Source organism: Argopecten irradians, chromosome 5 (assembly GCF_041381155.1).
Source record: "Argopecten irradians isolate NY chromosome 5, Ai_NY, whole genome shotgun sequence".
NCBI classification, from domain to species: Eukaryota; Metazoa; Mollusca; class Bivalvia; order Pectinida; family Pectinidae; genus Argopecten; species Argopecten irradians.
In genome coordinates this window covers 8,104,230-8,130,107 of record NC_091138.1, presented here as the reverse complement: position 1 = coordinate 8,130,107, position 25,878 = coordinate 8,104,230, and the positions used below count along the sequence as shown (strand labels likewise).

General features: G+C 33.3%; 1 protein-coding gene across 1 annotated transcript; it reads left to right on the top strand.

Annotated features, from left to right (window-relative positions):
* Nucleotides 1-3,430: 3,430 nt before the first annotated feature.
* Nucleotides 3,431-25,763, top strand: LOC138324245 (U3 small nucleolar RNA-associated protein 6 homolog). Its single transcript, XM_069269322.1, has 16 exons — nucleotides 3,431-3,638; nucleotides 8,792-8,876; nucleotides 10,279-10,320; nucleotides 10,838-10,909; nucleotides 11,141-11,161; nucleotides 11,513-11,560; nucleotides 12,287-12,350; nucleotides 12,609-12,727; nucleotides 12,921-12,953; nucleotides 14,221-14,262; nucleotides 14,549-14,630; nucleotides 16,004-16,088; nucleotides 16,383-16,480; nucleotides 16,614-16,673; nucleotides 25,319-25,340; nucleotides 25,718-25,763. The coding sequence occupies exons 1-16, from the start codon at nucleotides 3,547-3,549 to the stop codon at nucleotides 25,761-25,763; spliced, it is 1,011 nt and encodes a 336-aa protein (XP_069125423.1). The 5' UTR covers nucleotides 3,431-3,546.
* The last annotated feature ends 115 nt before the right edge of the window (nucleotides 25,764-25,878 follow it).

The window sequence follows — 25,878 nt, the reverse complement described above, 5'->3', positions numbered from 1 at the left end:
AAATGTGGTTGGCGAACTTCAAAAATGAATCAATTTCGACACCTAATCAGCTTACAGAGTCATTGCATTCAATGTTCTGGTCTCCAATACAAAATGACTTTATGTTATCATGCGACTTCTTTCCGAAACATATCGCCTGGAATTTACTTAGGTTTGCTTTCATCCCATTTCTGGAGAACCAGTCAATCAAAAATATGCTTTCATTTTCCAGGTACTTTTTAGTTGGACTGGACAGTTGCTGATGTAGGATGAAGTGTTGTCATCAGCATAGTTATACAATACACAGTTTGTTAAAAAGCTAGAAATGTCATTAAGAAAAATATTAAAAATCAGTGGGCCGACTATGGACCCCTGAGGGACTCCGAGCAGCTTCCAGTCACTGACCCTGGGGCCGAGCCGAATCCGCTGCTTTCTGTCACTGAGGTAGCTGCTAATGAGACTGATTGCAGCCTCATCCAGCCCATCCAGCTTGCAGCTTCCCCAGCAGCAGATTGTGGGGGATGAAGTCAAACGCCTTGGACAGATCCATCAGTATTGCACCGACACATTGATGGTTGTCCAAGGCCTGACGCCAATCCTCCAGAAGCCGCATCAGAGTGGACTGGCACCCAAAGCCAGGCCTGAAAGCTGCCAAGTAAGGATTGAAATAAGAGTTGAAAAAGTCACTAAGTTGATTATGCATGACTTTCTCAAAAACTTTGGACAGTGTAGGTAAGATATTAACAGGTCTATAGTTTTCTTTTTTCAAAGGGTCGTTTTTTTTATAAATAGGTGTAACCTGTGCCTGTTTTAATTTGTCCGGGCCGGGGATCCGGCTTTAAGTATCTTAGCTGAGATCCCATCAACCCCTGTAGATTTCTTAGTATCCAGACTAGAAAGGAGTTTTGTTACCTGTGCATCACTGACCCTTCCAAATGTGAAAGATCTTTCATCTGCAACATATTTTATGTGCTGTTTGATGTGGGAGATGCTTGGATGGTCCGAGAAATTTTGTTCTCCATCAAGGTCTGTCCCGATATCATTTGTTATATTAATAAAATAGTCATTAAAAACATTACAGATTTTTGTTTGATCATAAATGACTCCCTCTTCTTCTAGTACAATGTTCTGTTCACTTTTACATTTATTTGACAAAGAGGGTTTCACTGTTGGCCAAAAATTTCTTGAAAAAATAATTACGAATGGAGGCCAAAAATTTCTTGAAAAAATAATTACGAATGGAGAGTGTCTCGATTTTGACAACATGGTTTCTCTGTTGTCTATATGTTTCCCAGTTTTCTGCAGTTCTAAACTTCCTGTACTTATTATAAAGCATACGCTTTTTGTATATAGCTTTTCTTAAATTACTGTTAAAATGGAGGCTTATTAAATATAACATTCGGCTTCTTCTCTTTCACTGGTATATGTTCATCAATAACATCTTTAAGTAAACATTCATGAGCCCAGTAAACATCATCAGCATCATCAAAAGTGAAGGCCACTTTGAAGGGTATATTGCCTATATCATAGTTAAATCTTGCCACGTCAAAGTTTTTATAGCTACGAAATTTGTATTTTTCCTTTTGGATTCTAGGAGCTGTATCCTTAATGACTATGCCTACAAAGTTGTGCCAATCACTTATGTCTGTAGTGAAATTAAGGGAGTTAAAACATAAATTAGGCTGGTTTGTCAAAATGACATCCAAAAGAGATGGGTCACAGTCTTTTACAAAACAAGTAGGGGCATTAATTTTGCAGCGCAGATCAAAAACATCACATAAATCAGACAGTGGTTTCCCTCTAGTAGGGTGAGTTGAGGTCTCCTAAAATAAGAATATTATCATATTTAGTGGAGATTTGGTCTAAACCTCTAGTTGCACTGTCCTCAAAAAGTCTGTCGTTAAGACTTGGGGGTTTATGAATGCTACACTTGAGGACAATGGGTTCAGTGTGTGAGAGTTCTAAGTCCTCACGTCGTCGGCCGGGGAGATCAGATCTGGCATAGGTCAGTACGCCACCGCCATGCGAGTTTCTGTCGTTTCTAAATGACCTGTAGCCCGGTACATTGAAAATATTTTGGTTAAACGTATCATCAAGTTTTGTTTCAGTCAGGAACAAAATGTCGCAAAGACCGTCACTCAGAATATGAGATACTTCCGGAAATTTGTTCCTCATACTGTTAACATTAAGGTGACCTACCAGGACGTTTCGTTTGCATTTTCTCTCCATGTCACGCAGGTCCTGGTAGGCGTCACCATCGGTTTCAGAGATATGTGCAGCAGAGTTTATAATAATAAAAACAGAACAGAAACATGGTGAACGGCCCTAATATATACAAAGAAGATACTTCTAGAGTACACTGAGATGATGTAGAAATGAGATCATTTTATAGTACAGTAACAGCTAACGTCATTTATGGATAGGCCTATCATCTTATTTCAAATTGACAGATACCAAACAAAAAAATATCAACCATAAAAAGTTTCAATATAAAAAACCGACATCTAATGATAAAGGACATCGTGGTAATGGTATCAAATATATTAGTACGGGGATATATGATTTTATGTTGGGTAAGATACTAGTATATAGAGGGATGGCTTAACAGACAATAAAATGTAATAACTGATTAATAGAAAAATAAAATCTTAAATGTCAAAGGTCCTGCAATTGCATTCAGGTTCTGATTTTTTTCCCATTCACTAATGATTACAGAGAGTATGTTTCTGACTAAACGGTTGGAGATTTGCGACAAGGTGATGTCATTGGTCCCTCATATTCATATACAATGTATATTTGATATTTAACACGTTACAGAAGAGGCATACTTTTTGTTTACAAAATATGAATATCCAAATAAGTTTTAACTCAGCTGTAAATAATTCTCATATCAACTTTTGGTCAGATCTTTTGGTCATGTAAAACAATAAAAAAAAATCTAGCATAATGTACCATTATTCGATAAAATTACCTTTGTGTCTTGCGTTACTATGAGATAGTCTGGACAGCTTTATCTTTGAAAATCTTTGATACATAATGATGTATAACGTGAGAGTAACCCCTGGAGCATCGTGAATGGTGGCAGCGTGAAATATTATGGTCGTTGTTGTTGTTATTTTTGCTTTCATCTGCTTAAAGGTCCAAATGATGAGTTTGAGCAGAAACATACACGTATGTATTGTTTTTGGTTTCAGAAACAGAAAATGTATCCATAACAGCCAGAAAGAATATACAAAAATATCAAAGTCGTTTTATATTCACATTTCAAAAACAAAAATCCGTTTCTGTTTAGATATTCACCTTTAACATTATAAATCGTGTTTTAATATATTTTTTTCCAAACCATTCCGTGCACATTTTAAATATCCCGCCAAGATTCATGCGAGAGTTATCTGTCATTATTAGCTCTTGCAAAGGAAGGCAAAAAAGTTTCTACTTCCGGTATAATTTTGGTAGCGAAACATGAAACACGTGTTTTTGTTTATAGTTTTAAAATAGGTTTAAAACTAATCTTTAATAGTTTGCCTTGGAATCTAATTCATCTGGAGAGACTCATAACTTACAAAAATGGCAGAGTTCGTTCAACAGAACATCGAGGGAATGATTCCCGAGCTGGAACAGATGGAACGAGTTGGACTCTTTACTGGGGACGAGACGAGGTAACCGCATCTGACACTTCCAATGCTAAAATGAAGTGATTGGTGTTCTTAAATCTTTCACGCATACATAACTGTACATAAGGGGTGTGCTTTTAAACTTATTGTCAAATTTGCAACTCCAGCGATGGGACCCACATCACAAAATCAAATTCAGCAGATACTAAACAACAAAAGTAAACAACAGTCAGGTTGGGCACATGTAAATTTATTGCTGTTACAGAGATATATAGATATAACTAGCGAAAAACTACATTTCTTGAGATAAAAAATGCTTTCGCTCAAAACCGACTCCTGACACTTGCAGGGAATGTGTATAAAGATCATTTGAACACTATATGCAACCACTTTTCGTTTCGAAACAATAGAGCAATAATTAACTTAATTAGCTTAATTACACTTCACCAAAACTGCTTTTAATACCTTTGAATGATCGTTGTAAACAACCACTGCAAGTTTCAGGAGTCGGTTTTTAGCGGAAGCATTTTTATCTTCAAAAATGTTGTTTTAATACCGTCAGTTTTGTATAGCTTTAAATAGCTATTATAGCTATATATCGCTATAATAGCAATAAATTTACATGTGCCCAACCTGACAGTGCAGTGATCATCTGATCATGAGTATTCAACACAATTCACCAACAACACAAATCCATCAGTCACGAATATGATACGCCAATCTCAATGGCCAACAGTCCAACGCATACCAGCTTCAAACATAAATTGTACTTTGAATATACAGAAAGTGCGCAAAAAGAAGCCATCCATCTTGTAATTTGTATGCACATTATATTTTAATCTACACTCTTACACCAGGGTCAATATCTCAATAGCGGAAAATTTGATCTTTTAGGAAAGTGTGTCATGAGAAACAGCTACAAAAAAAAAGACTTACAATATAAAATTTGTAACAAAAGTAATAGCTGTACAAATTTCCGAGCATAATGTCTTATATTGACATCACTATATTGACATCAAAACGCCAATGTAAGATTCCAATACCAGAAAAATACATATTTCTGCCAATGCTAGTTATGTGTTTTCTCTAATTTAATTTGACAGTGACTTTTTTTTGACAAATCACAATTTTAGAGGCTATAGCTAGATAATGATTATTTTTATGACACATACAGTGTAATTTAATAAAACTGGTTTAAAACATTTTTATTCCTTAAAAACTATTTTTCTATCATAAAAATCAATTTGAAATGCAACTAAATTATTTTACTGAGCTATTTAATTTATATGATACAATTTCTTGTAAGAAATTGGAACATTAGTTTTAGATATTTTAAGGTTACAGATATTGGCATTTTTTTATACATGATTCAAGTAAATGATGTTACAATAACAGAATCTGCATTTTCCAGTTACTCTGAGAAAGAGATACTGTTATAATTAAAAAAAAAACCAAAAAAAAAAAAAAAAAAAAAACCTGTTGTATGGCAGTTATATATAATTATATCCCAAAATTAAACATACTCACAACGTGTACTACACACGATACACACACACATTTATACACATCTTATATTTGAGATTTCAAACAGTCATTGATAGGCCTATATTGCATTTATTGGAATATACCAGGGGAAGTCACTCCTGGTGGCACTACCTTGCCAAATGTCCATACCAATTTTTCCTTTAACAATAGAGTTCCATTAGAAGTTGGAATCATTCATCAGAAAACTTTCAGTTATACCAGGTAATTAGTGAAGTACTAATAGAAAGTTTTCTCTTTTTTTTCCTGTTCACTAGTATGGCATATAGTTTACTATCAATGCTAAAAGAGTTTTTAACACAGGGGAGTTTGTAAGCATCGATCAGTGAGTATGAGTTGGTTGGCTCTTGTTAGGTCTTCGAAGAGCTGAGGGTCAATCCAGATTTCTTCAGCTTTGAGTGTGATTTTATCATGTTAAATCGTTTCACTTGAAAAACTGGACAAATTTCACTATGATATTTCTTGGTTTGTCAGTGTGAAATTTTCCGAGCCTGTGAGCTATGTCAATGTCGATCGTCCCAGTTAGTAAGCTGCACACCAAGTTTTTCATTAACCACCTTTTTGGCACATTCTACAGCCATTTCAAAGACTGAAGTGTACATGTCTTTTAAGCCACTAATTCTGAGAGAATACTTTCAGCCATGTTGTTCTAGGTCATTCCTGTTCTCCATGGTGTCATTGGAATTTCAAAGTTCAACAAACGTTTTCTCTAGATTATTAACTGTGCAACGTAAATTTTCATTTTCAGTCTCAAGTTCAAAAACTTTTCCCTTCAGTTCTTCAACCAATTGTTTGTTTTCTAGTATTAATAGTCTCCTTGAGCTAAGAGTATCTTTTTTCCAAATACTTTTTAGTGACAACACTGGATAGCATATTTGTGATTTCATCAAGTCTGTCTTCAATGATCCTCAGACTTGTCGAATCCTAATATTGTACTTTCACTCTTGTTGCGACCAATGGTAGGCATATGTACTGTTTTAGTAGTTATACAGTAGAAATAGATGATACAAAGTCAGTAGCCCAGGTAAATCCAGGTAAGAAAGTACAATGTAGTGTATGTAAACAGTGTTCACCACTGGGGTCATAGTCCATTGTTTAAAATTTACATGTCCAAAATCCACATTTTTAGAAGAAAATTCTTCAAAATGAGTTTAAAAAGACGACAACTGAATGTTCATATAAGTTACAGTATGTCATTAATTTTCACAATTAACAACTGCCAAATCAATGAAAACTAAAGTTTTGCTGACTGTAAACACACAACATTCGATATCATTCAGGGGTGTAAAAATCCACTTGCCCGACGCCCGGGGCAACCAGTTTTTGAGTTCGGGCAAGTAGAAAAAGTTGGTTCACTTGCCCTGGGCAAGTGACAGCTCAGTGAATTTCTGGACATAATTTTTCTGGTGCACTAAGTTTCATGCTATATGAGACTTATAACTAAATACCTGAGGAAACAAACCTGCCTAAAATATTACTAAAATATAATAATTTATTTTAGGATTAGAAACCAATTTTTATTTCACAAAAATAAACAAAAAATCGAAATGGGCATAACTGGGTCGCTAGGTGCACCTTCAGTTCAGAGACGTTTTTCAGACATTCAAGCTGATAAAGCCAATATTTAACTGCTTTTAAGTTATATACAAATGCTCATTAGAGCTCACTTACATTATTAGTTGTCTAACCATTATTTTTAGCCATCAGAAAGAAGTTTTTCTCTGTAAAAACGATCTCTGTTCAAGGTAGGAAGCTGCACTTGGGTACTAATAATGGAGCCGGAATCCGGTTTCCGGAATTCAGGAATTTAAAAAATAAAAGTGATAGAGAAACAAAAAGAAAGTTAAAAATGCAAAAAAATGCTTCAAATTAATTGCTTTGTTAATTATTATTTTTCTTATAATAGAATTAGAAATGATTATTGATAATTCTGAAGTTTTTATTTTTTTATTTTCTAGTTACACTGTAGACTGCGATAAAAAATGGTGTTTTTTTGGGGCAAGTAGAATTTAATTTCGGGCAAGTGAATTATTGGGCTCTACTTGCCCGGGGCAAGTGACTTTGAAAATTTTTTTACACCCCTGATCATTCTTATAATTCAAACTTGGTAACAAAGTTTAATATCTTAAGGGCTCGGCCAAGTTCGATCGCCACTTGCGACAGACTTATTTAGCAGAGTTATGGCCCTTTGATTTAATAAAAAAAAAAGTCATTTTCTGCTATTTCCCTGCAATAACTTTGACAAGTATTAACCGATTTTCTTCAAACTTGGTAACAAGGTCATGCCTTAAAGGCTTGGCAAAAATCAATTGCTACTTTTGGCCAACGTACATTATGTAGTGGAGTTATGACCCTTTGAAGTACTAAAAAAACATCATTTTCTGCCTTTCCCTGTGCAATAATTGTTAAATGTAAACTGATTTTCTTAAAAGTTAGTATCAAAGTTAAATGCCTTAAGAGCTCAGCCAAGTTTAATAGTCATTTTCAGTTGACATTATTTTACATATCTTACTTCTGAATAAGACTTCAGTTTATATTTTCATGTTTCAACCAAGGTTAAACCTAACCTCAATAATGTTTACCTACAATATGTCCTGAAAGCGGGGGATGGAAATTCCATAAATTTGCTTTTTAGCATGATTTAACCATTGGAACTATTCTAAATGCTGTACTAATTTGGTTAAATATGTGATTTATTTAATTAAAGATAAAAATATTCAGGACAAAAAATGTCCCGTATTGCAATATTGACCCACCAACACTTAATTCTTCGTCAGTGTCTTAACACGATATAGAAAAGTACAACTGACATTATTAAAGAAGAAGGGTTGAAATATTTGGAGGTAGCAGTATACACTTGCCATTAAAATAATTATTATTGTTTGTACATGTATCTATAGAATAAAAGTGCTTAAAAAACTTTGTACCTTTGGTACATGAAAATGTGGGTGAATCATGATCAGTAAAGATCGATGCTTGAGACTGCCAATTTAAGGCGTTTAAATCGTGAGAACAAGCTTCGTCTGAAGGGAGAGATTCTTTTTTATATTGTTTTGAGGCTATGCTGAGTTGTTGATACATGTATTTGTGAGTTCCCCTAATAGACTCCTGTCTCCAATTGTGAGGTACAATGTAGTCTGTAGGTGTAGACATAAATCTATGTGTCTGATTAAAAAATACAGATCACAATGTGAGAGCAACATTCTTAAAAAGAACATATACATTTGTATTCTAGTTTAGATATCAATGTTGCAATTTTTCTTTTCAATGATTACCTTAGTGAATACATTGTATTGTCATCACATACAAATTCTCACTCCATGCGCATTTTGCAAGAGTTTTCTCCCCTCAAACAATAGCAGACCTATCAACTCATGTACAATGTAGTAAAGAAGGTTCCATAGTTTTCTTATAATCTTTTATAGTCAATCTCCTTTGATTCAAGTAAATTATATTACAATAACAGAGTAATTTTCCATTTCATCACTGAAATTGAATATATTGCATTGAATGAATTAATTGTTATGATATAATTTCCATAGATTTTGTTATATAAAAGACTTTTTGATTTATTTAGCACAATTAAATATATATATGCTATGTTACTTTGATTTAAAATTCTTAAAACATGATACATATTTTATTTTGGATTTCAGACAAATACTCAAGAAAAGAAAAGGCTATGAATACAAATTGCAAAGGAAAACAAAAATGAAGGAAGACATTTTACAATACATCCAGGTAATGTGGATAACGGAAATAATTTAGACAATCCAGGTAATGTGGATAACGGTAATAATGTTGACAATCCAGGTAATGTGGATAACGGTAATAATTTAGACAATCCAGGTAATGTGGATAACGGTAATAATGTTGACAATCCAGGTAATGTGGATAACAGTAATAATGTTGACAATGCAGGAATGGGATAACGGAAATAATTTAGACAATCCAGGTAATGTGGATAACGGTAATAATTTAGACAATCCAGGTAATGTGGATAACGTAATAATGTTGACAATGCAGGGAATGTGGATAACGGTAATAATTTAGACAATCCAGGTAATGTGGATAACGGTAATAATTTAGACAATCCAGGTAATGTGGATAACGGTAATAATGTTGACAATGCAGGGAATGTGGATAACGGTAATAATTTAGACAATCCAGGTAATGTGGATAACGGTAATAATTTAGACAATCCAGGTAATGTGGATAACGGTAATAATTTAGACAATCCAGGTAATGTGGATAACGGTAATAATTTTGACAATCCAGGTAATGTGGATAACGGTAATAATTTTGACAATCCAGGTAATGTGGATAACGGTAATAATTTTGACAATCCAGGTAATGTGGATAACGGTAATAATTTTGACAATGCAGGTAATGTGGATAACGGTAATAATTTTGACAATCCAGGTAATGTGGATAACGGTAATAATTTAGACAATCCAGGTAATGTGGATAACGGTAATAATTTTGACAATCCAGGTAATGTGGATAACGGTAATAATTTTGACAATGCAGGGAATATTTTATATATTATTATGAACTCTACCAGAGAAACCAGGGAGGAAGTGTCCATCCATTTGTCCATCTGAGGGTTGCCGGTATTTGCCATCACACTTCATCCTATGGCCTTTTCCAGACTGGACAGAGATGTGGAACTTTCACCATCCAATATTATTTTGTGATGATTTATATACATATGTTATTACTGTATAGCAACAACATATACATTGTGAAAACCCCAGTTTTCTCAAAAACAAAATTGAAAAAGAAACCTAGATTATCTTTTATAGAAAATTGACATCATTTGTGGTGTTTTAACATAATTTTACACCAACTTGGAAAAAGTTGATTGAATTTGTGAAAATACAGTGCTATTTTTCAATTGGGAATGGGTCCTTCTACTGGACCCTACAAAGGCCTGACAAAAACTTTGTCATGCCCAACTTTATAAAGGTGTAATATGATAGTGATATCACTATAGAAGTTTACTTTACATCTCACACAAGTTTTGGTGTAGCACTATAGAAGTTTTACTTTCCATCTCACACAAGTTTTGGTGAAGCACTATAGAAGTTTTACTTTCCATCTCACACAAGTTTTGGTGATAGAGTATTCATCTGTTTTTCAGTATGAAACAAACGTACTAGCATTGTTGAAGAAAAGACGACAGGTAAGTTTGCATGTTTGTTGCTCATGTGTTTGCTTTATATATACATGTAATAAATATTATATAGATAAATGTTTGATCCCAGAAATTAAATCCATCAGATTATATATATCATTAACATGCAGGATCACATCTTCATTGTTTCTCATTAGGAACTAGTATAAATTACTTTGTCATTTTAGATCTATTATCTTTGTGATTTTATAAACAAAGTTTCAGTGCCAATCCAAGCACCAATGGCTTATTTTCAACAATTTATCATTAGGGACAGAGTTCTGATGCTCATTGGATCAAGGCTTATATAAAAAGATGATAGAACAGCAGAATATATATAATTCTGACTAACTAGCAGCAAAAAATACATGATCAGACCAGATCGAGTTGTAAGTCAGCATCTTTATCCAAAGATTGCCCCAGTTCTGCTTCATTATCATGACACTTTCATCTAAGAAACCTCTTATATTTCCTATATATGTATTTCTGTGGCACACCTATTTAAAGAGATTTAATTCTGTTTCAGAATACCGGTTATTCATTTAAGAAGTTGGAGATAGACAATACCATATCACAAAGAATACACAAACTGTTCAGGGTAAGTTTTAAACCATCAAGCCAGAGGGGAAATACCTTGTATGTCAAAATTCTATCATAATACATCTCCTGTCAAAAAGATATTTATGTAAGGTAATGAAGAATAATATTGAAACATTATCATCAGAAAGAAAAAATAACTTTATTTTACTTTGGTGTACAACATTTGTTGCTGTCATCATTTTTGTCAGAAAAGAAATTTGCATATATTGATTTTATTATTTTTTTTCAGTTGGCTACATATCGGTTTCAGGTAGGTACATACAAACATTTGTTATCTTTATCTCTATTTACTCATGTGCATATTCTTGTTAACCTATTGATTAAACGAGGTTTGATTATTTATCTTTAGTAAATCTGAGTAATTTTTGAAATGTGTTATGTGTTAATTAGATATGTTTTTCAACTCCCATTGTATAGTTGCTGAGAGTAAAATAAAAAACAATCAATAATCTACATCATTATTTTGATTAAACATTAATTGAAGTGTTTAATTTTATAATCATGTTTTGTACATTGTATCTATGTGAAGACAACATTTACTCTATTGATACAGCTAAAAAGATATTTAAACTTGCCATAATTATCTGGTGTTGTATTTCAGGATGATGTCAAGTTGTGGTTGTCTCATGTCCACTTCTCTAAAACAAGGGTAAGGATTAATAGAATCTTTCCCTGCCTAGAGGGTGTGACAACGAAATCACAACCGAGGGGTAATTCATGAACGTCCAACCCGAGGCTTGCCCAGGCTTGGACATTCATGAATTTCCCAAGGGTTGTGATTTTGTTGTCACACCCTCGATAAGTAGGGGATGATTCTTTTTCTCACATAAACAAAAGAAAATGAAGAGATAATAGTCTAAACAGAAGCATTTTCACCTCGACATGAACATGGTTCTGTTATCTGCGCGTCAATATTGATGACATCATCAACAGTGGACGCCGCAGTCACACCGCATGAAGTCATGGCGTCACGTAATTGTCTTCAGGTTCAAAAGGTTAGCGGGCGCAATCTGTCATACCCTAGAGATTGACAGAGAAATCTCCAACAGCTTAAACCAGTGACAAATCAGTGAATGATGGAAGAAAATTACATCTATGTTATTGAAGCTTATAAATCTTATTGGAATATCCCTTCATTTAGTCAAGGGAAATGTGTTTAATGTCTGTAAAATAGAAGTTGATTACTATTGTCTATCTGTGAAATTCATTACCTAATGGTGCTGAAAATGAATGTTTCGTAAACACATATAGATGATGTCAAAGTTTTTGTAGTATTTAGTAATATTTAATGTCATGTAATTTTAAAATGATTGAGGGCTAATTCTTTAAGAATATTTGTTGGAAGAATAATAAGAGTGGTGTTGTGTGTTTACAGAAAGAGAAGACGACAGTCAGCAAACTGTTCACTCGGATGTTACAAGTTCATACCAGGAAGCCAGGTAATATACAGAGGGAGGGTATTAATGTTATCACCACAGTCAGGATAAAAATCTGTCGTTTTATTGTGTCAATAATGTTTGATGTGCTTCAGAATATGGTACATCTGTGCATTACCCATAGAACTGCTCATATATTGATACACATGTATACTCTTGAGACACATCACATATCAAACGTTCATGCACTTTTGATATTTCTTTGAAAAAGAAGAATGGTTTTGTTCAGTAAAAATCTATGATTGATTTTGCGTTTTATAGATCTGTGGATTACTGCTGCCAAATGGGAGTTTGAGGACAATCTGAATCATGAGAATGCCCGACACCTACTACAGAAAGGTCTTAGGTTTAACCCAGCCTCCAAACAACTCTGGCTAGAGGTAGTTATAAGTACACTTTCTTTTAGTATTCTACACACACCAAATACATTGCTCATTTTGGTATTAATATTAGAAGTTTGATTAGTATAAGACATCTTTTCCTTATGAAGTTCTGAGAAACTATAAGATGTGTCTGTTTGGGTATTCAAAGATTCTCAAATCAGTTCTTTCATATCAATCCTTTATATTTCAGTATTACCGGATGGAGCTGTTATTTGCAGAAAAGGTAAATTTCTCAATAATAAACTCAATGTTGATGACCTCCACATGAGGTTAGCAATGTATTTGTAAAGATCGCCAGAATATGTACCGGTAAATAGCCTGTAGATACTGCTCAGGTTTGTGTGGCTTGATTTTAAGATCAAGTAAAACTGATGTATTTGAATGCCTTTTTATCCCCTGCTTTCTCTGAAACAGGGGATATTAATTTGGGTTTGTCTGTCTGTCTGTCTGTCCGTCTGTCTGTAACACTTCGTTTCCGTATAATTAACTGTAACAAATGTTAACAGATTTTCTTCAAACTTGGTGACAAAATTAAATGCCGTAAGGGCTCGGCCAAGTTCGATAGCGACTGTCAATGGACCTTATTTAGCGGAGTTATAGCCCTTTGAATTACTAAAAACGTTATTTCCTACCATTTCCGTGGAATAAGTGTAACAAACGTAAACCGATTTTCTTCAAACTTAGTAACAAGGTTAAATGCCTTAAGGACTTGACCAAGTTCGATCTAGACTTTCAACAGACCTTATTTAGGGAAATTATGGCCCTTAGCTTAAATAAAAAAAGGTCAGTTTCTACCAGTTCCGTACAATAAATGTAAAAAATATTAACCGATTTTCTTCAAACTTGGTAACAAGCTTGAATGCCTTAAATGCCTGGCCAGGTTTGATCAACTCTTTCAACGGATGTTATTTATCAGAATTATGTCCCTTTAATTTACTTCAAATGTCATTATTTTGCAGTTTCACGGTAATAACTAACAAATGTTAAAACTAATATTGTTAAAACTTGGTAACAAAATTAAATGCCTTAAGGGCTTTGCCAAGTTCGATCGCCACTTTTGGCAGATCTTAATTAGCAGAGTTATGGTCCTTTGATTTAATAAAAAAAAAAGTCATTTTCTGCCAGTTCCGTTTAATAACTGTAACAAATATTAACCGATTTTCTTCAAACTTGGTAACAAAGTTAATTGACTTACTTCGGAATAAGACTTAAACCTAACCTCAATAATGTTTATCTACAATATGTCCTGAAAGCGAGGGACGGAAATTCCACGAATTTGCTTGTTATACTTAAAATATTTTTTTTTCAAAAACTTCTAAAAACTTCTTTGATTTAATATTACATCAATTTGAGTACAAGTTTGATTTCAAAAACGTTATAGCAAGGAATATCCATTTGAAATATAGAACTTATGATTATTTTTCTTTTTATTCATTTTTAATTGACAATCACTAGATCTGACTGTTAATTTTTAGCTTTCTATTCTCTAGCTCAGGAAAAGGAAACAGATTATGGAAGCTGATTTACTAGAGGTAAGTAAACTTTATGTAGAAAATTTTTGTTGTGTCTTTTGTGTATTGGTTTGTGATCTCAAAACAACCAAGTAAAACAAACAGCAGCTGCAGTCAGCTTCATAATTATGGTAGTCTTTGGTAGATGTGATTTTCATGATCTTAATTTGTTTTAAACAATCCTCTTGATTTGAACTTGGTAAGAAATGGTTATCTTTTTTGGCTGTTTGGAAATAATATGTATTTGAAATCTGGCAGGACTAGTGACATCTCATCAGACAGATGTATGTTTTTGGTTATATTTCAGGATGAAGACAGTGTTCAGGATGCAGTTCTGGCAGGAAGTGTGGCCGCTGTGGTATATAGACAGGCACTACAGGAATTCCCAGGTATACACATTGGCTGCTTTGAATAATTGAAAAAAAAATACACTTTTACATCGTCTGACTTGCAATTTCATTGATTGTCTGATGAGTACGGCGGCACAGTAGTGACACGAAAAATATTATTTTTTTAGTGTAGGCCAAAAAAAAAAGATTTTATGTAGGGTGAAAAATATTTTTTTTTTTTACGTGCTCACGTAAAACTTATTACGTGAGCACCTAAAACGTTTACGTGCTCACGTAAAACAGTTTGCGTAAGACAAGAAATATTTTTTTTATGTATGGTGAAAAATATTTTTTTATGTAGGACGGAAAAAAATTTTTTTTAATGTAAGACAAAAATATATTTTTTTATGTAAGGTGATATATATTTTTTTTTTTTTACATGCTCACGTAATACTTATTACGTGAGCACTTAAAAGAAAAAAATATTTTTTTGTGCTTACATTAAAAAAACATTTTTTGTCCTACATAAAAAAATATTTTTCACCATACATTAAAAAATATTTCTTGTCTTACACAAAGTGTTTTACGTGAGCACATAAACGTTTTATGTGCTCACGTAATAAGTTTTACGTGAGCACGTAAAAGAAAAAATATTTTTCACCCTACACAAAATATATATTTTTTGACCTACATTAAAAAAAATTTTTCTTGTCACTTCTGTGCCGCGGTAGAAAACAGTTTGTATAACACAAGAAATATTTTTTTATGTATGGTGAAAAATATTTTTTTTATGTAGGACGGAAAATGTTTTTTCATGCAAGACAAAAAATGTTTTTTTATTGTAAGGTGAAATATATTTTTTATCTTTTACGTGCTCACATAATACTTATTACGTGAGCACGTAAAAAAAAAAAAAAATTTGTCTTACATAAAAAAAGTATTTTTCACCATACATAAAAAATGTTTCTTGTGTTACACAAACTGTTTTACGTGAGCACAAAAATGTTTTAAATGCTCATGTAATAAGTTTTACGTGAGCATGTAAAAGAAAAAAATATTTTTCACCCTACATAAATTTTTTTTTTGTCCTACATTAAAAAAAGAAAAAAAATTTGTGTCACTTCTGTGCCGCCATGGATGAGAGACAATTCTATTGACATTTTCATTTTATTAAAAGCTTTTATGAAAAGCAAATTCAGTGAGATTTTGCTTCAAAGACAGGATTAGAATTCGTGAACCACATTGAGGAAATTGTCTGAATGTTTGCTTAAAATAAAAATCAAAACCTAACATTTTATTGTGGAATTCAATCAACTATCATCTAAATCTCAATAAGAAGAAAATTAAGTTATCCAAACAGTTTGGTCATTAGTTTAAAATCCTATTATCTTCAATGTTGTGGATTATTTCACCAAGTTATATTTTTTTTACAGAGGATGTGAAATTTGCTTTGTCTTTCCTACCAATATGTCAGCTGTTTGATTTCGCCAAAAACCAGGAAGAAGATATATTCACACAGTAAGTCTGTAGTTGATTAACAACTTCAAATGAATCATGAAGACCAGAAAATATAATATTCATTATTTAAGCAATCTCATGTTATTGATAAGATCTATTATCTATTAGATGATTCTCAAATTCATAATTAAGACAATGAAGGTTTGAAACTGTTGAAATTATCAATGGAAGATTTAGAAATTTATGTAAGTCTCTGTGTTAATATTGAGAATCTAAAACAGTTCTTCTAACTGTGCTTTGATGTTTCTGAATGATTACCCTAGTGCACATTACCTACAATAACATGTTGTTTAGGATACAGAAGAGTTTCCCCGACAGACCAGAGACATTTGATGCCATCGCCAGACGACACATCTACAAAGCTTCAACTATAGAGGATGAAGAACTGAAAGGTATTGTATTCATAAGAAGGCTTGAGATTACTGCACTTGATTATAAAGTAGAAGAATTTACCTACTTGTGTTTGCTTCATTTTAGGTATGGCATTTGGACATTACGAAAACAAAATTTATTTTTTATTTACAGAAAAAGAAATACAGAAATGTTATGATGTGTTTGAAGATGCTGTAAACAAAGTAGCTGAAGGTAAGTGCATTTTATTTTGCTTTTAGATATGTTTTGTTACCATTGGTGTAGACATGTTTGAGTTGTCTCCCCTATGCTGTGATATGTATACAAATATAGTTGACATCGGATGGGAGTTCTCTTTGACTACTAGTAGCTGGGACGTTGAGTGGCTCTTTTTCAGTAGACACCATCTTTACCTTATCCTAAGGAAATGCAAATGTTGATAAATATATTTAATGCACGTTAGATTTATTAGAGAAAAAATGTAATCGAGTCTAACGTACTTATAAAACAGAGTAGAAAAAAATGACTGTTGTTAGATCAAAGTTGATAAACACAGTAAAAATTACATTATTATACTTAGCTACAAAATGGATGTAGTAACTTATAAATCAGACAATAAAGGGATTCATTTTCTTACTTTATGATGTTAATGTCATTGTTCTTTTAGTCACATTAGGGAAAGCATATGAATTAGGCATATCTGTTATTCTTTTCATATATGGTATGAACATGTAACTTGTTCAATAATCAATTTATAAGCAATCTATTTTAAAATGTTTTTGATGGATTTGGGCTATTGGGTGTTCATGGGTACTGAATAATATGGTAATGATGTCAAAGGGTATGTGAACCTATGTGGACAGCTGTTTTGGCCTCTATATGATGTCAGATGGGCCCGTTCTCAAGGACATCAGAATTCAAAGTTTCCTGATACTGAAGGATTCTTAGGCTTTTATAGAACACTAATGATCGATTGGAGTTATTAAAAGTTGGAATTTATATTGCTCTCAAATGCTCTGTTACAAGTTTTGTTTTGTAGATTCCTCTTTTTGCTCCATGCATATATATATGGAGCTCTAGCTGCTTGAACCGGCCAGGCCTAATCTCATTCACTCCTGAAATTCAGGACTTGTGTAGTCTTTGATTTAGAAGAATCTAATTATATATTTATGCATTAAAATAGTGACTTTCAAAATCTGCGGTGAAGATTTATGGTGTGATATTCAATTCTTCATTCCTGTTACCAGTAGAGAACTAAAAGAAAGCAAACTTGTGTTGAGGAAATCATTTTTCATGGAAAATTATTTTACTTATCATATGACTGTCCTAATTCCTGCACATCTTGTGGTAGCCACCAACTATGACAGATATCTCAAAATGTTATTGGCTGTTCACAGAGCTATTAATAAAGTACTGTAAACATCTACCAATTTGTAAAAAAAACTTCATGCTGAACACGTTTTCCTGTTATTATAAATACTTTATGTTGTTTAACATTTTTATACCAGTAATTACAAAATTTGATAGAAAAAAAACATTGATGAATTTTAAATCATGCTTACACATACAATCCTAGACTAGACATCTATCAGAAAACCTCTCCACAAGGTAGTTTGACCGAATCCGGACCTAAAATTCGCCGATTTCATGTATTGTCATATTTCAATCTGTGTAACCTTGGTAACAGTTTGAAGTATAAGATTGTATAGTCAAAGGTTCCCCCGTCTGTATGGAGTAATTGTGTTATAATTGTTTCTGTATATCCCCCGTTATCTGTGAAAACACTTCACTCCACTCAATACACCATAAGGGCATACTTTGTTGTCACCATTTTAGATTGATGTAACTTAAGCATAATCCCAGCACCCACCATAGGCTTACTGTGTTGTTTGGCATTTCAATACTTCCCTTAAACATATAGATTATTTTTTATCTCGTGTCCTTGTGATTTCCTGGTCGGGACATTCTAAAAACGTCACATTAGAAACACTCGCCTTATCTCCGTCCTCAGAATGGATTAGATCTTATAAGACAAGAATACAACATTGTATTGATTAAAATTTTCAAAGTGATTCAATCTGATTTTGAAAGCCTTTGAAATTGAAAATTAGATTTTACTTCTTACATAACTTTGATGCCCATGACAAAGGTATTAATATAACATAAAAATGAAAGTGAAATCTGGTGTCATCGGGACTCGCACTTAGACCCACACATGCGGAGATTATCAATTTTGATGTAATTGTATTGATTGTGTCATTAATAACAAACATTTATTGTTATTTCCTCGTTAACTCTGGAAGTTAACTTGAACTAATTGATTAACTAATTAATTGGCCAATTAATTTTAATCATTTGAATGTATGTGCTCAAAGTATGATGTATTAAATTAATTATATATAATTCATCAACGCTGTATCTTAGTATACCAATGTGTTGTTTTATCATATACATCTAACAATGCATAATTCATTAGTTAATCTAATCATGCACTATATATATATACATAAGCTACATATTTGTACCGCAGTATTTTTTGTTAGGATTTATCAGTACATTTATCTTAACTACAACACAACACATACTGATAAGAGGACAAATGAGAAAATAAATGTTTAGCATCCAATTTATTTTAACATATCCCATGCTGTACCTTTATACATAATTTCCATGCTGGAAACGTAGACCTTATCCTGCATCAGAACTGAACTTACACAAAAGTACTTACAAAGGCTATTGTATTTCTGGTTTGTGAAAGGAAAATTGTATTCACCAACTTTTCCTTCGGTTGTCATTGTTAACATTAAAAGTTGAAATATTTAATACAGGCATTGATTTGTTATATATTGTACTGTTGTAGTGTCTCTTTGTATTTGGTATCTAGAGCTTTATATCTATTGTCTATGTAGGTACAGACAGGTGGAGATAAAAGCCGACCTTGTGGGGTGTTTCTGACTGACTTTGACTCTATCGAATGTTTAATGTGGTATTGAAGGTTTTTTAATGGCTAAATCATTTGCTGTAGAGTTTTACAGCACCGTTAACTCAATTGTTTGAATACTTTATACCCTAACGAAATGTAACAGTCATTAACGTTGTATCTCTATCAGATCCAATTTTCCTCACTCCATCAATTTGTCCCTAGTTTAGTATTTTAACTTCACTACATTGTTATTTGGGAATTTTTTTTTACTCTAACTTTAATCATAATAAATACACATAGCAATCAATATTAGACAATTTATGGGATGATAAACACAGGGACCTGTGAATAATTTATAATTAATTTGGGGGTGTTTGTCTCCGCTGGGCAGCTGGAATCGGCTTCCATCATATGGGTATGTGTGGCTTCACTGGATTTCACCAAGTACAGATTTAGTATGAGATGTAAGGGTATGAATTTACGATAACTAGAAGTACCCTTCACATAACCTATACATTGTATCCATTACTTGAGACCATGCCATACTTAATACACACCATATCTCATTAAATGGATCAAAAACCTATTTAAGTTTGGCTTTGCATTTTAAATGGTTCAATTAGAAATTATTATTCATGAAAGTTATTATCAAAAATATGTAATATTTCATTTTCTGTCTCGTTTTTATGGGAAATGTGTCCATTTACGATGCGATTAACGCTGAACATGTTCTGTATCAGATCTGATAGACTGTCTAACGATGTAAAGATTACATCAACCCTCATCATTGTATGTAAGAAAGCGGTAATTTTACCTAAAATATTCTATACATGTACATCCTGCTATGGTAACCATCAACGGATCAAGATAATTCTAAATTTCTGTACACCAACTGTTCGTCTGAGGACTATCATTATCAATTATCCGTGGACGGATTGGGACATTTGATATTTTATATGGTCTGACAGTGATATTAATCTATAATTTAGTGTGTGCCTGGTAATGATAATTTGTTGAAGAATATAAGCTAAGCCGAGATGATACTCCGGTGTTTTTAAAAAGAGATATACCTGTGTGGTTTGTACATAGCGTTAAAATGGTTCTGTAACTCAAATGTCAGAGGATGCTTCTTTGACAGGGCAGTAGTATTTCACCGCGGAGACCCATGTTTGATTTAAGTTGGTAGAGATGATATTATCCTGCTGAAACTTTTGGTTCCTGATCATGCAGTAGACGGGAATATGTATTTTCGTATTAAACAAGGTGAAGTGAAAGCTTCATAGTATATGGCACAAAACATGAAAGGTTCAGCTGATATTGGAGTATAAGTGTCTAGTTATGAGTATACGTACTGATCAGTTACCATCTGCTAACCTAGGGTTATGCTGACGCTGCAGGGGAGAATGCACACTGCATATTTATATTCTGTAATAGCACTTGAGAGTTCCTCAGAATTAGAGTGGGGTGCAGGTTATGTCTAATAACCGATGTATTGCAGACTTAATGGGTAGCCTTGAGTGTTTCTTTTTTTACGTTTCACATGTCTTTTAAAGGTTTCCTTTTTACCTGGCGTTGGCCGTGTCACTGTTTGGTATCAATGCTGTTGTTGATAGAAGGACGGTATGACACTTTGATTGGTAGATCCAAATATTGACTTTGTATATACTGCACATTTGCCATCTTAACGTGTAGTACCTGAAATGCACTCACAAACAGGTGTTAAAACACTTCAATCAGTGTAACCGGCCTCCAAGGGGCAACACAGAGGGATCTCCAGGGCTTACAGGAATACAGAGGAAAAACAGGTGTTTTGTGCTGGTAGATTGGAATTGGAAGCCAAGTCTAGATATTTTGTAGAGATGTTATACTGATTTATCTCCCCTGGTTTTAAATTAAGAAACCATAGTTAAGTAACAGTGGTGTAGTCAAGGAAGTTTTTATGGAATAGAGATTAAGGTTATATAAGCAGATGAATGAGGCTATATGGGCATCTGTGAAAAAGATGGTACAAGTTAGTCATTGTCCATGGAGAAGTTTAGGAAGAAGAAACTTGTACAGGAAAAATAAATTAGATCCTAAATTTAGTTTGCTTTAACAATCATGCCATGGAGGCAGCAGGCACAAGGTCATAAGTAGCAGAATTGGACTTTGCAAAGCACTCGGGTAACCACTGACCAGATAACTTCATACTGAGGTTTTGATCCCAAAACGACGTCGGTAAAGTACAATTTACCGTCCATTAGTCCCACCTTGCGTTGTGATTATGACATCATGAAACACATCAAATGCTGACGTCATAATCACCAGATGATGGGACTTATCGACAGTAAATTGTACTTTACTCACATCGTTTTGGGATCTCAAAACCCCCATATTGATGAAGCACTCAGTCAGGCTAGTGTTCGGAGGTCATGGGTTCGAACTCCGGTATGGCTGCTAAATTTCCTCCTCTCCTGTTACACTTAAACTGTTCTGACTGCTGGAAGAGTGTAGAATAGAAGTATAGGATAAGAACACTTTTGATCATTGCATTATTTCATATATAATGGTGTTTTAATAAGTGTGGAGTGGCATCACAGTGGGGGAACTCTAATCTTACATAATCGGGGTATTCACACCGCAGACAGGTATTACACAGGCATTACACCCCTCGTCACCTGTATATTATCTCAGACAGGTAACACATGCATTCAGGTGTATATCATCACATATTGTCCCTAGCGTATTGTCAGGTCAGCTCAGAATTCATATCATAAAATTGGAGGTATTACCAATATACCTGTAGAAAGTCTGTTCTGGGTTTCTGTCAGTGGCCATGTAAGATGGGAATTTCATTGCAGGTTGTTTGAGTAATTCATTTTTGATTGAATTACCTGTAAAAGAGAGGTACAAAATGTCAACACAACCTTGACAAGTTGGAATAAAAATTCTTTTCTGTTAGAAATTTTTATCACTTTGAATATCAGTCTGGGTTTTAAAGTGTTCAGAAGTCTACTCACAAAAACTGTCACCTGGTTGCTGTAAATATTTTATTGTGTAAAAGAATATGACTGTCCCTTATGGAAATCCAATCCAGATCTGCATGATCTGGACTCTTACATGAAATTATTTGATATCAGATTATTTATTAAAAAGATTTACATTACCCAAACAGATATGTTACGTCAGTTACTGGTTAGTGAGAAGAAAAGCCTGTATGTGTTCTCAAGGAATTATTTCACATGTAAATTCATTATCATCAAAGAGTCTTTAAGTCATTAAAATAGTATTTTCTGGGTCAATTGAGCATCCTTTCACATACTCTAGTACTCTAAGATGTATTAATTGAGTGTATTTACTTATATACACATACAATTTAAACTTGTAGTGGAACTAATTCAATGTTGGTAATAATGGAAACGGAATGTTTTGAAATATTGTTGATGTTATGGTGATTCTCATGACTTTGTGTCACCTATGAAACATTTAAAATTACAGCAAGTTCCCTTATAAATAATCAGGTATAAGTGGCATTACTAAGTTAGATAATTGTGAGAGAATATGTTTCGCCTTTATAAGGAGCCGGAATTAATTAGTAATGGTGGAGAGATGAAAGGTGAATGGCTGTCTGTATGGTAGATCGTATAAATCACTGACAAGTAGATGGTGAGCAGGGGGACTTATAAATTGTACACTTCTCTTCTTAATTACTGCCTCTCATTGATTTTTAAATTCTAATGAATCTCAAAATAACCGGAATTTGTAAGCATATCCTGGAAAAAGACGTAAATTAGACGGCTCCCGCGGCTGGTTGAGCTGTGGATAGAGAGGCTTGTTTGGTTAAGTTTATGAGTATGGCTCTCCAGTGTACTGTTTTACAGCATCCTCATCTATTTCCTCTTTATCCCCTTGGAACATTTCAATTTCACACGATATAGGTAATGGACCAAAGCATCATTGATTGTACTCCTGATCGCCCAGTCAATAGTATCAAGGTTACAAATAATAAAAAGGTATTTCTAGTTTCTTTCACTCCTCTCAGAGAAAGACTAGCTCTTTAAGTATACAATTGCAAATTTTGAAAGGAAAAAAAAAACCCATTTGTATAGAAGATTTATTCTAATCATTTGCTTGTTGAAATCAATACATTTCATAAAAAATAACATGAACAATGTCTTTAGAATACTCACTCATAGATTTATACCAGTGTTACTGTAGAATACCCACTTACAGATTTATTCCAGTGTTACTGTAGAATACCCACTTATAGATTTATACCAGTGTTACTGTAGAATACCCACTTATAGATTTATACCAGTGTTACTGTAGAATACCCACTTATAGATTTATACCAGTGTTACTGTAGAATACCCACTTATAGATTTATACCAGTGTTACTGTAGAATACCCACACATAGATTTATACCAGTGTTACTGTAGAATACCCACTTATAGATTTATACCAGTGTTACTGTAGAATACCCACTTATAGATTTATACCAGTGTTACTGTAGAATACCCACTTATAGATTTATACCAGTGTTACTGTAGAATACCCACTTATAGATTTATACCAGTGTTACTGTAGAATACTCACTTATAGATTTATACCAATTGTTACTGTAGAATACTCACTTATAAGATTTATACCAGTGTTACTGTAGAATACTCACTTATAGATTTATACCAGTGTTACTGTAGAATACTCACTTATAAGATTTATACCAGTGTTACTGTAGAATACTCACTTATAGATTTATACCAGTGTTACTGTAGAATACCCACTTATAGATTTATACCAGTGTTACTGTAGAATACCCACTTATAGATTTATACCAGTGTTACTGTAGAATACTCACTTATAGATTTATACCAGTGTTACTGTAGAAGATTTATACCAGTGTTACTGTAGACTTTCCATCTCACACAATTTTTTGGTGTAGCACTATAGAAGTTTTACTTTCCATCTACACAAGTTATGGTATGATGCACTATCGAAGTTGTACTTTCCATCTCCCACAAGGTTTTTTTTTATGGTGATAGGTATTCAATCTGTTTTTCAGTATGAAACAAACGTACTAGCATTGTTGAAGAAAAGACCGGACAGGTAAGTTTGATGTTGGTTGCTCATGTGTTAGCTCTTATATATACATGTAAATAACTATGTTATATAGATAAATTGTTTGATCCCAGAAATTATATCCATCAGATTATCATATAGTCAATAACCATTGCATGATCACATCTTCCATTGTTTCTCATTAGGAACTAGTATAAATTTACTTTGTCTATTCTGGATCTATTATCTTGTCATTCATAAACAAAGTTTCGGTGGCCAATGCCCATGCACCAATGGATTATTTTTCAACAATTTATCATTTAGGGACAGAGGTCATGATGTCTCATTGGTTCAAGGCTTTACATAAAAACGATGAGTAGAACAGCATAATATATAAAATTCTGACTAAGCAGCAGCGAAAAAATACATGATCAGTCCAGAATCGAGTTGTAAATCTGCATCTTTATCCAAAGATTGTCCCACCATAATCAGCTTCATTATCTCACGACACTTGCATCTAAAGAAACCTCTGATATTTCCTATATACTTATTTCTGTGGCACACCTATTTACCAGTGATTTAAATTTGTTTCAGAATTACCGGTTATTCATTTTTAGAAGTTGAGAGATAGACGATACCATTATCACAAAGAATACACAAAACTGTTCAGGGTAAGTTTACAAACCATTCACAGCCAGAGGGGAAATACCTTGTTATGTCAAAATTCTATCATAATACATCTCCTGTCAAAAAGATATTTATGTAAGGTAATGAAGAATAATATTGAAACATTATCATCAGAAAGAAAAAATAACTTTATTTTACTTTGGCTGTACGAACATATTGTTGCTCTGTAAGCATTTTTGTTCAGAAAAGAGAAATTTGCATATATTGATTTTTTTAATATTTTTTGTTCAGTTGGCTCCATATCGGATTCCAGGTAGGTACCTACCAAACAAACATTTGTTCATCTTTATTCTCTACTTATCTCATGTGCATATTCTTCGGTAACCTATTGATCTAACACGAGGTTTTTATTATTTATCTGTAGTTAATCTGAGTAATTTTTAAAATGTGTTATGTGTTAATTTGATTATGTTTTCAAACTCCCATTGGTAATAGTTGCTGAGGGTCGTAATAAAAAAACTCAATCATTAATCTAAATCATTATTTGGATTAAACATTAATGTGAAGTGTTTAATTTTATACTCATGTTTTCTACAATGTGATCTAAGTGAAGACAACATGTTACTCTATTGATACAGCTAAAAAGATATTTAAAAAACTGCCATTAATTATCTGGTGTTGTATTTTCAGGATGAGGTTCAAAGTTGTGGTTGTCGCATGTCCACATTTCCTCTAAAACAAGGGTAAGGATCTCAATAGAATCTTTCCCTGGCCTCCGAGGTGGTGACACAACAGAAATCTACAACCGACGGGTAATTCATGAACGTTCCAACCCGAGGCTTGCCCCGGCT